The sequence below is a fragment of the Gavialis gangeticus genome, unplaced genomic scaffold (assembly GCF_001723915.1).
Source record: "Gavialis gangeticus isolate Ggan-Ray unplaced genomic scaffold, GavGan_comp1, whole genome shotgun sequence".
NCBI classification, from domain to species: Eukaryota; Metazoa; Chordata; order Crocodylia; family Gavialidae; genus Gavialis; species Gavialis gangeticus.
Window position 1 is genome coordinate 39,702,763 of NW_017729004.1, and position 12,714 is coordinate 39,715,476.

General features: G+C 39.9%; 2 protein-coding genes across 4 annotated transcripts in view; one reads left to right on the forward strand and one right to left on the reverse strand.

Moving 5' to 3' along the window:
* THNSL1 (threonine synthase like 1) overlaps positions 1–223 on the reverse strand; it is an 8,032-nt gene extending 7,809 nt beyond the window's left edge. Inside the window, exon 1 of the mRNA XM_019508277.1 lies at positions 117–223. The gene's annotated coding sequence lies outside the window, so the exon portion shown is untranslated. The remainder of the gene's footprint in view (positions 1–116) is intronic.
* Positions 224–440: 217 nt separating this feature from the next.
* ENKUR (enkurin, TRPC channel interacting protein) overlaps positions 441–12,714 on the forward strand; it is a 17,806-nt gene continuing 5,532 nt past the window's right edge. Inside the window, exons 1-5 of one of the 3 annotated variants that reach the window (XM_019508279.1) lie at positions 441–546; positions 817–901; positions 4,858–5,003; positions 7,124–7,353; positions 10,345–10,491. In XM_019508279.1, coding sequence (XP_019363824.1) covers positions 825–901; positions 4,858–5,003; positions 7,124–7,353; positions 10,345–10,491 — 600 coding nt within the window. In that variant the 5' untranslated portion in view covers positions 441–546; positions 817–824. Of the gene's footprint in view, positions 547–571; positions 593–816; positions 902–4,857; positions 5,004–7,123; positions 7,354–10,344; positions 10,492–12,714 lie in introns of those variants that run through there. The other 2 variants (XM_019508280.1, XM_019508281.1) reach the window with 2 other exon arrangements.

Sequence of the window (12,714 nt, forward strand, 5' to 3'; positions counted from 1 at the left end):
TTGCCATGGGAGCGGCCGCGCGCGGGAAGGGGGGCGCGGGCAGTGCCGGCAGCGGAAGGACCCGGCGCCCCTCCTCCGTAGCGCGGCCAGCGCACGTCACGACGGGGCTCACGTACCCGGGAGGAGGGGCGGGGCCAGGTCAGCGGGGGCTCCGCGTGTTGGTGCTACCCGGACCCCGGGCACAGCAGCCGCTCTACACCCTCGGCCCCGCCCACTCCCGGCCTGCGCATGCATATCAGGCAGGCGTGAGCTCAGGACTGGCGCATGTGCACACGTCCCTTTCTCAGGAAACGCGAAAGCGTCACCTCCCCTCCCCAAGTCCGCCTAGTGCGCCCGTGTGGCCTCTTGCGCACGCGCGCTGCGGCGGGCTCCCGATTGGTCCGTTCCCTGTTGGATCCCGCCTCTGCCATTTGCTGCCGGACCGTGGGCGGATGAAGGGACCTTTCCCTTCCGGGGAAGTGTTGCTAAGCAACGGGTTCTCATAGCAACTGCGTTGTTGTAGGCAAAACCCTGGTCTCTTTCTCTGGACAGAGCCTGAGCCGGGCGGTGCGATGGGCGCGGGGAGGGGCAGGGGAGAGCGGGGCCTGCGGCGGTGGGAGGGTCTGATGGGGGAGAGGAAAAGGGGGTGACACGCAGAGGGGGAGGAGGGGATGGAGGAAGAGAGAGGAGCCGGTTCAAAGTGGACTGAAGTGTCAGGGGAAATAGAGGAGGGGGGAAGGGAGACTGGAAAAGGAGGAGGTGGGAGGCAGGCACTGGCATGGGGAGTCCGGGGGGGCAGGAGCATCCTGACATGCCTGCGCTTTCTGTTCTCCACAGAGCTGAGGATGGCACAGGTGTGCGCCCAGGAGAACCTCTACAACCTCCTGCCCCGGCTGGAGGAGAAGGCTGTCAGACCTCCTCGGTAGGTGTGTAAGGGCTGTTTTCTCATCCGGAGAATCACCATGACCAAACACAGGTTTTGTCAATAAATAGCAGAGGAATGTGCTGGGCCTGCCCTGGTATAAGTGACGTTAAGGTATAGGGGCACTGAGATGGGTGGATTTGATTTAAATCAAATTGATTTAAATCACAATTTAAATCACTGGTCAGGAAGCCTGGGTTTAAATCATTGTTTTCTACAAAATGCAGTCTTGTTGTTTGATAGCCTTTATTCATTTAACTTCTTGAAACCTTTAGAGAGGGCTTGACTCTGTGGGCACAGACTTGCAGAGAGACAAGAGTGCAGATGGGTAGGTAATGAGGTCTGTTATCTCTCATCTCCATATACTGCTGTTAACAAGGATGTTATCTCTGGAGACACAAATCCACAGTTTGAGACCTAAAAGGAAGCATGACAGAGATGTTTAATGGGTCCCATTGGGTAGAGTGGTTTTCTTTAATTTTTACTAATCTATAGAGGAGCCTCCGGGAACCCCATAAGATTGGGCCCCTAATATAGTCCATGGCCTGTTGTGACCAATGTTGTAAAACTTTTCTAAAAAGGTTACATGAATATATCGTCTCAAATAGTATATAATTAGAAGTTATAATCCCTATTCCATGATGATATCTTTGAGCTTTAACATATTTTAAATTAAAGCTATCTTTATATCAGTTTTTAAAAAAGCAAGCATCTTAAATAAAACTACAATTGAATAAAAAAACTGATTTAAATTAAAAAATCCATTTTTTGATTTAAATAAATAATTGCTTTTTATCCACCCTGCACCGAGATTTCATACAGATAGCCCTGCCTGAGACCTGAGTGGCTGGCCAGAAAATGGGGGTCTTGCAGATGGTTCTGTTTAGCAAGAGGAATTGAGGAGGGGGCCAGGAGTCTTGGATGAAGTTCTGTTTATTCACAAAGAATGGACAAAGCACTGTTTTCCTTAGCAGAGGAGGAATCAAAACGATAACTTCCTTGCTTGCACTTCCAAGTCTGTTTCAGACAGTACCCAACCCAAGAGCTCTCTTTCTAGGCTTTGCCAGGGTCATGGTACCAGTAGTTCTGTTCCTCCACCTAACTTGCTTCTCTGTCCATGTCTTTGCATATTGTTTTTCATGTTTCTCCCCCAACACACACATTTACTTAAAACAATGCCCACCAAATCCCTCTGCTCACACTGTACTAATACCTGAGTGTATTCACATATGTCCTATGTTTGGAGAGTGATGTGTTTGTTTGTTGTGAGGCACGTGTTGTTCCTTGTATTTATTCTGAATGAAAAGTAGCTGTTATGCTTGTCTGTTTCATTAATCCATAACACACTGCTGTCAAAGTGAATCAAAATGTCAGTGTGTTTAACTGGAACAAAGATACTCAATTTTATTTCAACTAAAAGGTCCGCTTTGCTAATTCACCAAATTCTTAGAAGTCACTGTAGGGATGTAGCTGCCATATCTGGATATCTAAGTAGTGACAGGTAGGGCTGGCCACAAAAGACAACAAAGAAAACACCATATGCCACACCCTTCCTAAACTATCACACTCTCTCCACATGCAAGGACCTCACCCTCCCTAAAACTGATCTCCCTCAGAGAGAAAAGTCCTCCTCATTTCTACAGTCATTGTTTTTTTCCTTCCCATATCTACACCATCAGAGTGGCCAAATGAAGAACATTCACATATCTACACAGTCTGTTACAAACATGGCCTCCACATCGCTAACCCTCCAGTCATGGAATTGCGGAAGGAAGATTCCTTTTCCGTCATAATCACAGGTGCTTTACACAGACAGGTACTATCACTAGCCCTCTGTTTCCATGTACATTTTTACTGTTGCTGTTATAGCACATACTCACCTGAACCTGAATGATCAAAGTAATTCCTTATCTTCTTTGTGTTTCAGGTAGCTAGGCTGTACTTAAAAAAATCCTATTAAAAGGATTGCAAACTTTTAAGTAACATTTTTATGGATTATTTTTCTCCATTTGGAGAGGCTGCTCAGTTTGTTCCAGGATTTTGGCTAATATACTCCTTTATGTTTCAACTTTTACCTCAGTGATGTCCTGTGGCAAGGTCAACAAAAATATAGATACTATAACAACTTACCTACAAATGCAGTCTTCTTTTTTGTTTCACTTTAGGTTTTTGATACACATTTATTTATGCTTTTCATCAAAGCAGGGGCAGGGTGTCACTCTGCCTGAGAGATGTAAAGACCAGAATTGTAAGCATACAACATACAAATTCTTCTGGGTATAGCTTTTTATGGGCTTTAACTTGCACTTGTTGAAATCAGTAGCATAACAGCCATTTCAGCATTTCATAATCTTCCCCCCATGCTGTATTAGAAATATGTGATACAGGAATAAATCATTTTCTTTATTGCCTCATAGTAATGATCCATCTAGTCTATTTTCCAATATTAGCTCGTAGTACGTACTTCAGAGGAAAGTACAAGAAGCATAGCAGATGAAAATGTTATAATTTATAGAGATACTTCTGTCAACTCTCATCAGTACTCAGTTGGCATATTTTCTGAAGCATGAGATCTTATATTAGAGTCAGCAACATTTTTTGGGCAGAGTGCCTAAAATACCCGCAACCTCAACTTGTAAGATATTGGCATGCCAGGGGCAGATGGCAGAGGAGACACAAGGGGCCTGATCCTTGTTGTGGCAGCACAGTCCCAGCCTTTCTCTGCCATTCACCCTGAGGCACGCAGACACCTGCCACTGGCAACAAACCAGGCTGGGGCTCTGCAGACCCTGGTGCAGCTGCTTGCAGCCTCCTAGCTGCCAGTCACAGCCGACCCGGGCTCTGGGCAGACCCCTGCTGCCTGTCATAGAGCCTGGGTTGCTTGCAGCAGGGAGGCTTCAAGCAGCTGCACTGGGGTCTGCAGAGCCCTGGCCTGGCTCATTTCCAGTGGCGGTGTACATGCATCTCAGGACAGATGATGAGGAAAGGGCCTGGGCTGCACTACTACAACAAGGATTGGGCCGCTTGGAGCTCCCCTGCTGACCACTTCATGGCACACATGTCAAGCAAAATGCCTTCACGTGCCGGGCTCTGGCATATGTGCCAGGAGTTGCCGAGCCCTGTTTTATATACTTTTAAAATATATTTTCATCCTATTGAATGTAACCATGGCTATTTTCGTTAACAATAAAAATGTTTAATCCTCTGCAAAGTTTGATAAGCTTAATGTGAGTTGTTATGATGACGTCCAAGGTATGGCTTTGTGTTTTGTGCATTGAGAAAAGCTGCAACATCTGAATCTTAACAACTTCCAATAGTGCAGGTGCACTAACCTGAATTGGGAAGGAGTGTAGTGGTGAAGTATGGGAGGGGTGACATAGCCACTTCTCCTAAGGAAGGGGCGTGGGCACACGTGCCTTGGCTCTGCGCTGGGCCTGAGCTCATGACTGGCTGATACGTATGTGTGGGCGGGAGTGGGTGGGGGCTGAGGGGCTTGGAGAGGTACTGTATATTGTGTACAGCCTTCCCAGACTCTGCGTTCAAATGTGGAAAGTACCATGAACATAGTTGAAATTTTCATTTAGAAGCATACTAGCACCATATTTCCAATAATAATTGGACAAAATACAATGAAGGCAACATGCAAATTCTAGTGATCAGAAAACTTTCAAGTACCATTAAATATAGCTGCAAGAGGCAGGTCATTTAAAAAGAAGACTCAGCAAAGTTTACAGCACAATATAATGATTTATCATGATGATAAAATAATGTTGTAATGTCTAATCATACTTTTAATAAGGAAAAGCTCAAGTGTTTTGAGCAACAAACTATGCATATATATAGGTTTATATAAATATTTCCTATAAAGACTTCAAAAATATATTTTCAGCAGAAAAATAATTTTTAACTGGTAGTCTGACTTTTAATTTTTTTCTGTCTATTTTTTAATATTATAGATATATATCAACATTTAGATCATCTGTGAAGTATGAGGCACAGAAAAATAAAGCTCCTTGGAAAACCATTGGACCAGAAAAAGTTGAAGTACCTTCTCCAAAAAACTTTCTTCTGAAAGGTTCGAGGGAACCAAAGCAACTACAGAGTATGTATTTTTAGGATTGATAGTCTCAGTATGGAAAACATCATTACTAACTTGAATCTTCTTTAAGAAAGTTTAAAGTAGCTTCTATATGTTGAGACTGTTTTGTGTGCTCCCTTCACACATTCGTGATTTTACAATGTCCTTGTCTTTAAAAATATTTTTCTTTCTCCTTTCACTGTTTGGGCTTCAGGTACAGAAAATAAGCCCTTCTATGGGCTTAGCCTTGTTTGTAGAAAGAGAGTTCCTGGTGACAGCAGCTTTGGCTTACTGTTTGGACATAGGAAATAAGGATTTACATTCTGGCTCTGCTGCAGACTGTTTGACCTTAGACAAGTCCATTAAGTCTTAATTTTCAGAGTTGCAGGGCACTTCCAACTGCCATCGCTTTTATCAGGAGTTGAAAGTACTAGGCACCTTTGAAAAATCAATTTAGTTTTCAGATATTGTTGCTGTGAGGGATATAGAAGCACTCAGGGAAATAGGGAAAAAAGTAGGGTAGCCAGCAGTCTGAATCTATCTAAGAATACTTTGCTTGAGCAGTGTACAGTTTCACTAGTCATGTATTCTTGTCTTGGTGAGATGTTTCTTCTAAACTTTGCCACTACAAAAATCCTTAAGGCTTTGCCCAGAGAAGAATTGAGACATTTGAGATCCAGTCAAACTTTTTTTTTTTCACTTACTTGTTGGGCAACGCTGTCAAAGAGATGAGTATGACTAAGGATTCACATTACCATTTCTTACTAATGGGAGCTTGATAACTGAGATTTAGGAGGTCATGACCTGTCTTTTCCTATCTTCCACTATCAAATTCGAGAAAACACCTTGTTCTATGAACCTGAGGGATGTTTTAATCCTGGTCGCTATATATCCCTTCTGATTTATGGTTACATGACTTGTGTTGCACATAATCTTCCTCTAGGAGTAAATCCTCTTTTAGTTTCTCAGGCCTACACTTTTGAAATAAAGTTTTCATTCTCCATTGCTTAGAACTGTTTTTCCTTTCAGAATGCTCAAAAAGCTTGGCCAAATTTTGTTTTTTAGTATGTATATATGAGGCTCTTCATATTTATCCCTTATGTTTTTGGAGGTACCTGATCCCTCTTTTCCAATATTCAGAAAAGAAAAGGCAGAAAGTCTACTTTTGGTTTAGTTAGCATGGGCAGACACTTTCAGCCCTGACCAGTGCAGTGTATATTACAGATCTCTGTATTAGAAGGGACATCCCTCAAGATATTTACTCTCTGAAAGTGCAAATCCTAGATGATGGTACCTTTTGAAGATAAATTATCATTCACCTTGTAATTCTGCTTCTTTAAAGATGTTCTTTTTAGGATTCATGCTCATCCATCTGCTTCCAGAGTTTGGGAGCTTCAGAATATTTTGCCTTTAAGGTTGTACACAGGTGAATATTTCCTTTGTTGCTCAAAAAGGACCAACAGTTGAGCACTCCACTACATTGCACCATACACGCTTGATCATTTACCTGCATTGCGGGGTATGGGGAGTGGGAGAAGGTGAAATCCTATAAAACTTCGGAGCTTTGACAGCTCCCAGCCATTCTTGCTCTAGATGTTTGAAATCTGAGAGGGAGAATCCTGTGAGACAATCAAGTCGAACAAAATTACAAGAAAGGTATGTATTATATGCTGTAATATGTAAAAAGAATCTGTTAAGAATTGAAGATATTACAGTATACATAAAACCATTAATGTCTTGGGTGACAGTACCTCCTTATTCTTTAGCAAAAGACAACTGTTATTCTTAGCTTCTTACCATTTAAGTATATTAAATAGTATCATTCTACTGCAGCTAGCAGAAAACGTGTGAAAGAAGTCTTATAAGGTGGTACTTATACGTGGATTTTACCATGCAAATTGTGACTGGAAACCGTACAGCTTTTCTTAGATTTAGGACTTTTCTTATGTCCAAAAAACTTATAGTAGTTTTTTTACTTCGGTAGTTCCCTATTTATTCTTATGTTGCTGACTAACTGGTTTACATCTTTTAAGTGATTCTGTTCATTGTTGTTTTCATTTTTAGTTGTTTCAGTCTCTTGAGACATCAGAAAATGTAAACTCTTTATAGTTGTAACAAGGATCTTTATATGCTTAATTCCACAGGACAAAAAGGTCATGGTTCTAAAAAAATCTCAACGTTACCACCAGTTCCACAGAAGACAGATCACCCAATTATAGGTGTGCAAGTTAAAAAAAATTTTATACGTACAAATGCAGTTGACGCTGTTATGGGAAAGCCAAAGACTTATCAACCTGTTTGTGTTGACAGGAGACTAGGAGACAAATATCTCCTTGAAACTTCAGGACTTGTTCCAAAATTTATTAAAAAAAAGGTATGTTTTGTTAGATTACCACAGAAGTACCTGTTTTAGATCACCTGTCACTGTTCATTATAAAAGATACTTGTGATGTTTTTGATAAGTTCTAACACCTCTGTTGTTTGCAGCAGACTTTTGCCATTCATCAGAAAAATACTGGGATCAGAAAGGTGTCTTTGTCTATGATTGTTTTTTTCAGGTTTGTTCAAGTAAAAGTTTGTGAAAATTGGCATTGCCCTTCCTTGCTTCCATTGTCCAGAGAATGTTGGCAGCATGCAAAAATAACAGCTATAGATGTTCTAGGCCTGTGCAACTGCCAAAGCAAGCTTAAACACTGGGAATTTGAGGAATATACATTATTTTCAGGAGGTAGAAATAGATAATTCATCTAGATTTCCTCCAACAATTTCCTCTGACCTAATGCCCCCAGTTAGCTCGTACCCCCATCTGAAAGAACAGTATCAGGAAGGAGCACCCCACATCCAAAACAGATGATAAAAAAGACCACTAGGATCCCTCTAATGCTCTTTGGGTCAACAGCCTTCTTCTATAGTCCTGTAGCTCTGCAGTTCAAACCCTGCAGATGATATAGTTCCACACAGTAGACATCTTTTTTGCTCATTGTTTCTTTTAAAACCCTAGTAAATTACAGACCAAAACACATTCCAACAGCATTCTGTAGTTTCAGAGGAGATCTTTCATGTGTACATCCACAGCAAAAGAGGAATATGAAAGAGGGAGGAGCAACTTGCTGCTTTCTTATAGCACTCATGGGCCAGGCACGGTCACAAGTCAGTGCCTCATTTATGTAACTGTTTCAGATGTACTAAAAGCTTTTCACTCATATTTGCTCCATTTCCCAGGTTTGGCTCTATAATGGTAGTTTTGATGTAAAATAACTGCTTACATTTTACAGTAACTAATACAGTTTCTGTGTTCTATGTAAAATTTGCATAACCCACTCTCCTGTGGAGAACAGGGTTTGCTCACACTTGCTCAATCTCCTTCTGTCCTAGGCCAAGAATGAGGGATTGTTGCCAGTTAGTAAAGAATGAGTACCTCATATTGTGCTACAGAAATGTCAGGCTTTATAAGGAATGGTAGTGTTAGGTTTACAGGATAACTCCAACTTTTATTTCACTAGAAGTATAACTATCATGTCAGAACTTTGGTTGATGGGTGGAAGAATAAAGCACAAAAATGTCTGTCACCCTTTGCCTTTATAGGACCTTTACAAAAAAAAGAAAAAATGCTAATTTAGATGGTTTGCTATGTACAGAATCTTCACAAACTGTAGTCTGTCAAAGTGCTAGTAGCATATACCTCATCATTATATATTAGCCCACTGTTCACAAATATTAGTTCACATATAAATCCTTGGAACTTTATGAAAGGATCAGGATTAATATCTTCATAGTTTCCCTTCACTTAGGAATTTTGGATATGGCTAAGAAGTACAATATTCAGTTTGTGCAGCTGTGCATTTTAGGCAAGCACACCCATCTGCATACAAATGAGCATCTGTGATATGTCTGAAGGGGGAACAGGTCATAAAGCCAGCAGAATATGCGAAGTGACCTCCATTAGTATATAGAACAAAATATTAATTTGAAAAGCCTTACAAATATACACAGGAAGTTGTGTAAGTTATGATTGTTTAACCAACCAGTTTCTGCAGGATTTTATGTTTGACATTACATTAATATTTCTAATATCTTTGTAAGATCCTTTAGCAATTATAGCAGTAATTCTCAACCTTTTCGGACTCAAGGCACCACTGGATAGATTTGAGGTACCCTTCAGAAAATGCCACCTCTGATTTTTCACTTGTTTTTTTGACTACAGAGAAAAGTTGCAAAGAAATCAGAAAGATCACAGCGGGGCAGAATGATTTTATAGCTTCAGATCCTTATTTTGAAATCTCTGTTTGTTATGTGAATCCTGCTTATACACCTCACAGTGCTAATGTTGTGTGGCACCCCACAGTACCCTTGAAAGGAGCTCAATGCACCTCAGGGTGCCACATCATACTGGTCAAAAATCATTGGATTATAGTTCAGTACATGAAGTCACATTGACATCAATAGAATTTTCATCTGTTATGCATAATATAGAGAGAACTCTAGGGCCAGAGCATTCCTGATTGCTTAACAAGTGAGCCAATATAGGGAAAGGTGCTAAAATCCTCCCAGGCCTCATGTCACCTTTGTGACAGTGAAGCATAGTGGTAGTGCTGCCCAGCATCCCTGGGGTCACAAGGCACCCCAAATTTGGTGGAGAAAAGCCAGGACCATGATCCTGCCTTTTCTAGCAGAGCTGGCTGCCTACAATGAGAAAAGCATAGTGCATCATTGTAAAGGATGATGCAGAGGCTGTGTTCACCCTGAACACCTGCGGCCTTCTGAATGGATTTTTCCTTCTTGGAATTCAACCCTGCCCAGTGAAACTGATAGTTTAGTCTACTACCCCCAGTGCAACGCTGCCTGTCAGTCAGAACTGAGCCCATCATTAGCACACATACCATATTAAAATATGTAAGTCCTTTTCATGATAGGTAATGTTTTAGTAAAGATCTGTGCACAGGAAAAAAATCAAATAATGTATCCAAAAATGGATGTTACAGTGTGGCACGTACTATTAATGTAAAAGTGTGAAAAAGTGGTGCTGTGGTTAGCAGATACAAAACAGTTCAATAGGCCAAGCTCATAGCGGTCCTTAGAACGGAAATTTTGGGGTTTTTATTTTCATGCATTTCGAGGCCCCAAACATACAGGTGAAGAGACACTTTCAAAGTCTATGCAAAAATAAGGCTTAATGCTCCTCAGATGATAACATTGACATGTTTTTTCTTGTTCAATGGTAATACATAATATTCCAAAATAATACTCAAAACCAACTTTGATTGTAACCTTAAATATCATTACAGATAATATTTGTTATATAACTATCTTTGATTTTTTTTTTCTCAGATGTGTCAATGGGATTTTTTTTCCTTTATCCTTACAGGATTATGGTATTATTCCCAAATATATAATTAAGCGAAATGAGGAAGTAAAGAAAGCACAGGAAGATTATAATGCCTATTTCAAAGAGGCTGTCAGAGAACAAGCCATGGAATGGATCTCTGATGAGGAAAGGGAAAATGTGCTGCAGGTATGCATTGTGTAATAGGTTACATAGTCATACAGACAAAAAGACAATTTAGATTATTATTTCCATATAAATAACATGAAAATATATAATGTACCAAAATATTGTTTCATGTATAAGCAGCTATCCAGTTGGGTTGGCTACTTTCTCACTAGATGGAGCTCTAGAATAGCAATAAGTAGGACTGGGCAAATCGGACCTGTCTCAAATTTCATATGTTTAGGATGTTCTAAGGTTCAGATTTATAGGTGCTTCTGATCTGGGACTTCAGTTCTGCCCTGTAAGCGCACCTCTTTGCCTTTATGGGACTTAAGCAAAGTCCATAAAGCTTCTGAGAGGCACAGAAGATCTAGCTGCGGGACAGAAAGTCCTTACTCTGAAATCTTACAGAAAAAGGAACTATACTTTTTTTTTTTTTCCAAGTTCATGTCACTATCCTCTTAATGTCCCTTTCTGTCTTTAGTCTAACCAGTGAGGTCACCATGTAAAGTCACACTCTTAATATGTGGCCAAAGTAGTAGATAACAACATTCCATTGCAACATTGTCAATACTGGAGAGACAAGAAAGCCAGTATTTTTTCTCAGTTTTTATACAGTGGGTGATAGAAGTGGTGAATATTTTTTAAAAAATCACATTAATATATATTGCATTTATTGTTGAGGAGACAGTCATGTCAACACCTGTTTACTGGCACTTGTAATGTGGTTCAGAAAAGCACCATTTTCTAGAATGTCTCATGCTTATTCCTTTGGTTTGATCAAAATTATGTTCTTACATTTTTTAACTACGGGAACATGAACTGAAACGTGTTTTAGTTGGTTAAAGTATTTTCAGATGTTATTTGGATAAAACCCTACTATATTTTAAATTTGTTCCAGAATGTTTGCAGAATCACGGCTCAGATGATTTATAAAGTTACAGTGTCAGGAGTGATTAGCATGCTTAGATTATATGGTCACTGCCCCACGCTCACATGGAGATGCACATGAATTCTTATCTTGAATGGACTATCTTAAGATAGTCCATTGGGTTGGACGTACCACTATCAAGTTTTACATGATATGTGGTGATACATATCTGAGAACAGAAGCAAGGTTTATGATCATACAGAAAATAAAAGGAAATAGCTGTTTTTTAAAAATCTGAAATTCCACACAGTTATACTTGCTTTGGGTATAATGTATGTGACAAAAGGCTAGAATTTCTATAATATATATGGTATGTACATCTCACAGATGCAGGCTTCATTCTCATTTTTATATAGAGTTAGAGCTTCAGTTTGCAAGCAAGCCTGTGGGTCAAGCACAACTGCACTGTGTCTAGCAGCTTTGGAGGGAAACATATCACAGCTAGCCTTTTGGTTTACCTACTGCTTGTGAGGGAGAAAGTAAATTGCAGTAAGCTGCTATTCTAGTCGGTGTTAAAACTGCCTTTTTTCAATGGTTCATGCTGTTAAAAAACCCAAAAATGACATAAATGAATGCCACATAAAAGTTTCAAAAATACTTTGTTATCATTATTAAATGCAAGAAAGTAAAGAATGCCCTGTCTCCTGTGCTAGAAGCTACATGCAAGTATTCTGCTGCCCTTGATTGTAAAGAAAGTAGCATTGCAATCAATACAGCAGATAAAGTTATGCTCAAATTGTGTTCTCAGAATCACGCTGCTATAATTTTTTTTAAATTTGTTTTATGTATATTTTTAAAATAATCATGCAAACATAACACAACCACACACAAATACACTATCTGAGCACACAAAGTTTTATAATGCCAGCATCTGGTGAAGTTTGCTTAGACTCATGAAAGCTTGTGCTATACATAGCTGATTTAGTTAGTTTGTAAGGTGCAAATCTACCGTGCCTTCTGCCTGACATGACCAACTACTTTTCTCTGCTGATAGATAACTTCTGAATGTCATTTTAAAGCCATAACATTACTTTTCCATTAAAATGCATGCCTCATTTAGGTCATTCATTGTATTTTAGTATAACGGGCCAAATTCCTCTTTGCTGTAAGTGTGTTGACTTTTAAAGGGATTAATGGATTTGGCTCAGTTATTGAGCCCAATGAAGTTTATCCAGATGTTTATCAATTATTTTAATGTCTATTGATTGCATTGAAGGAAGTGATCACTTAAGAGAGGGTAATGTGTCTGTTTATATTGCTGTAAATATATTATAACGTAAGTTACTTTCATAAGCTCCCTTTTCATGTAATATATC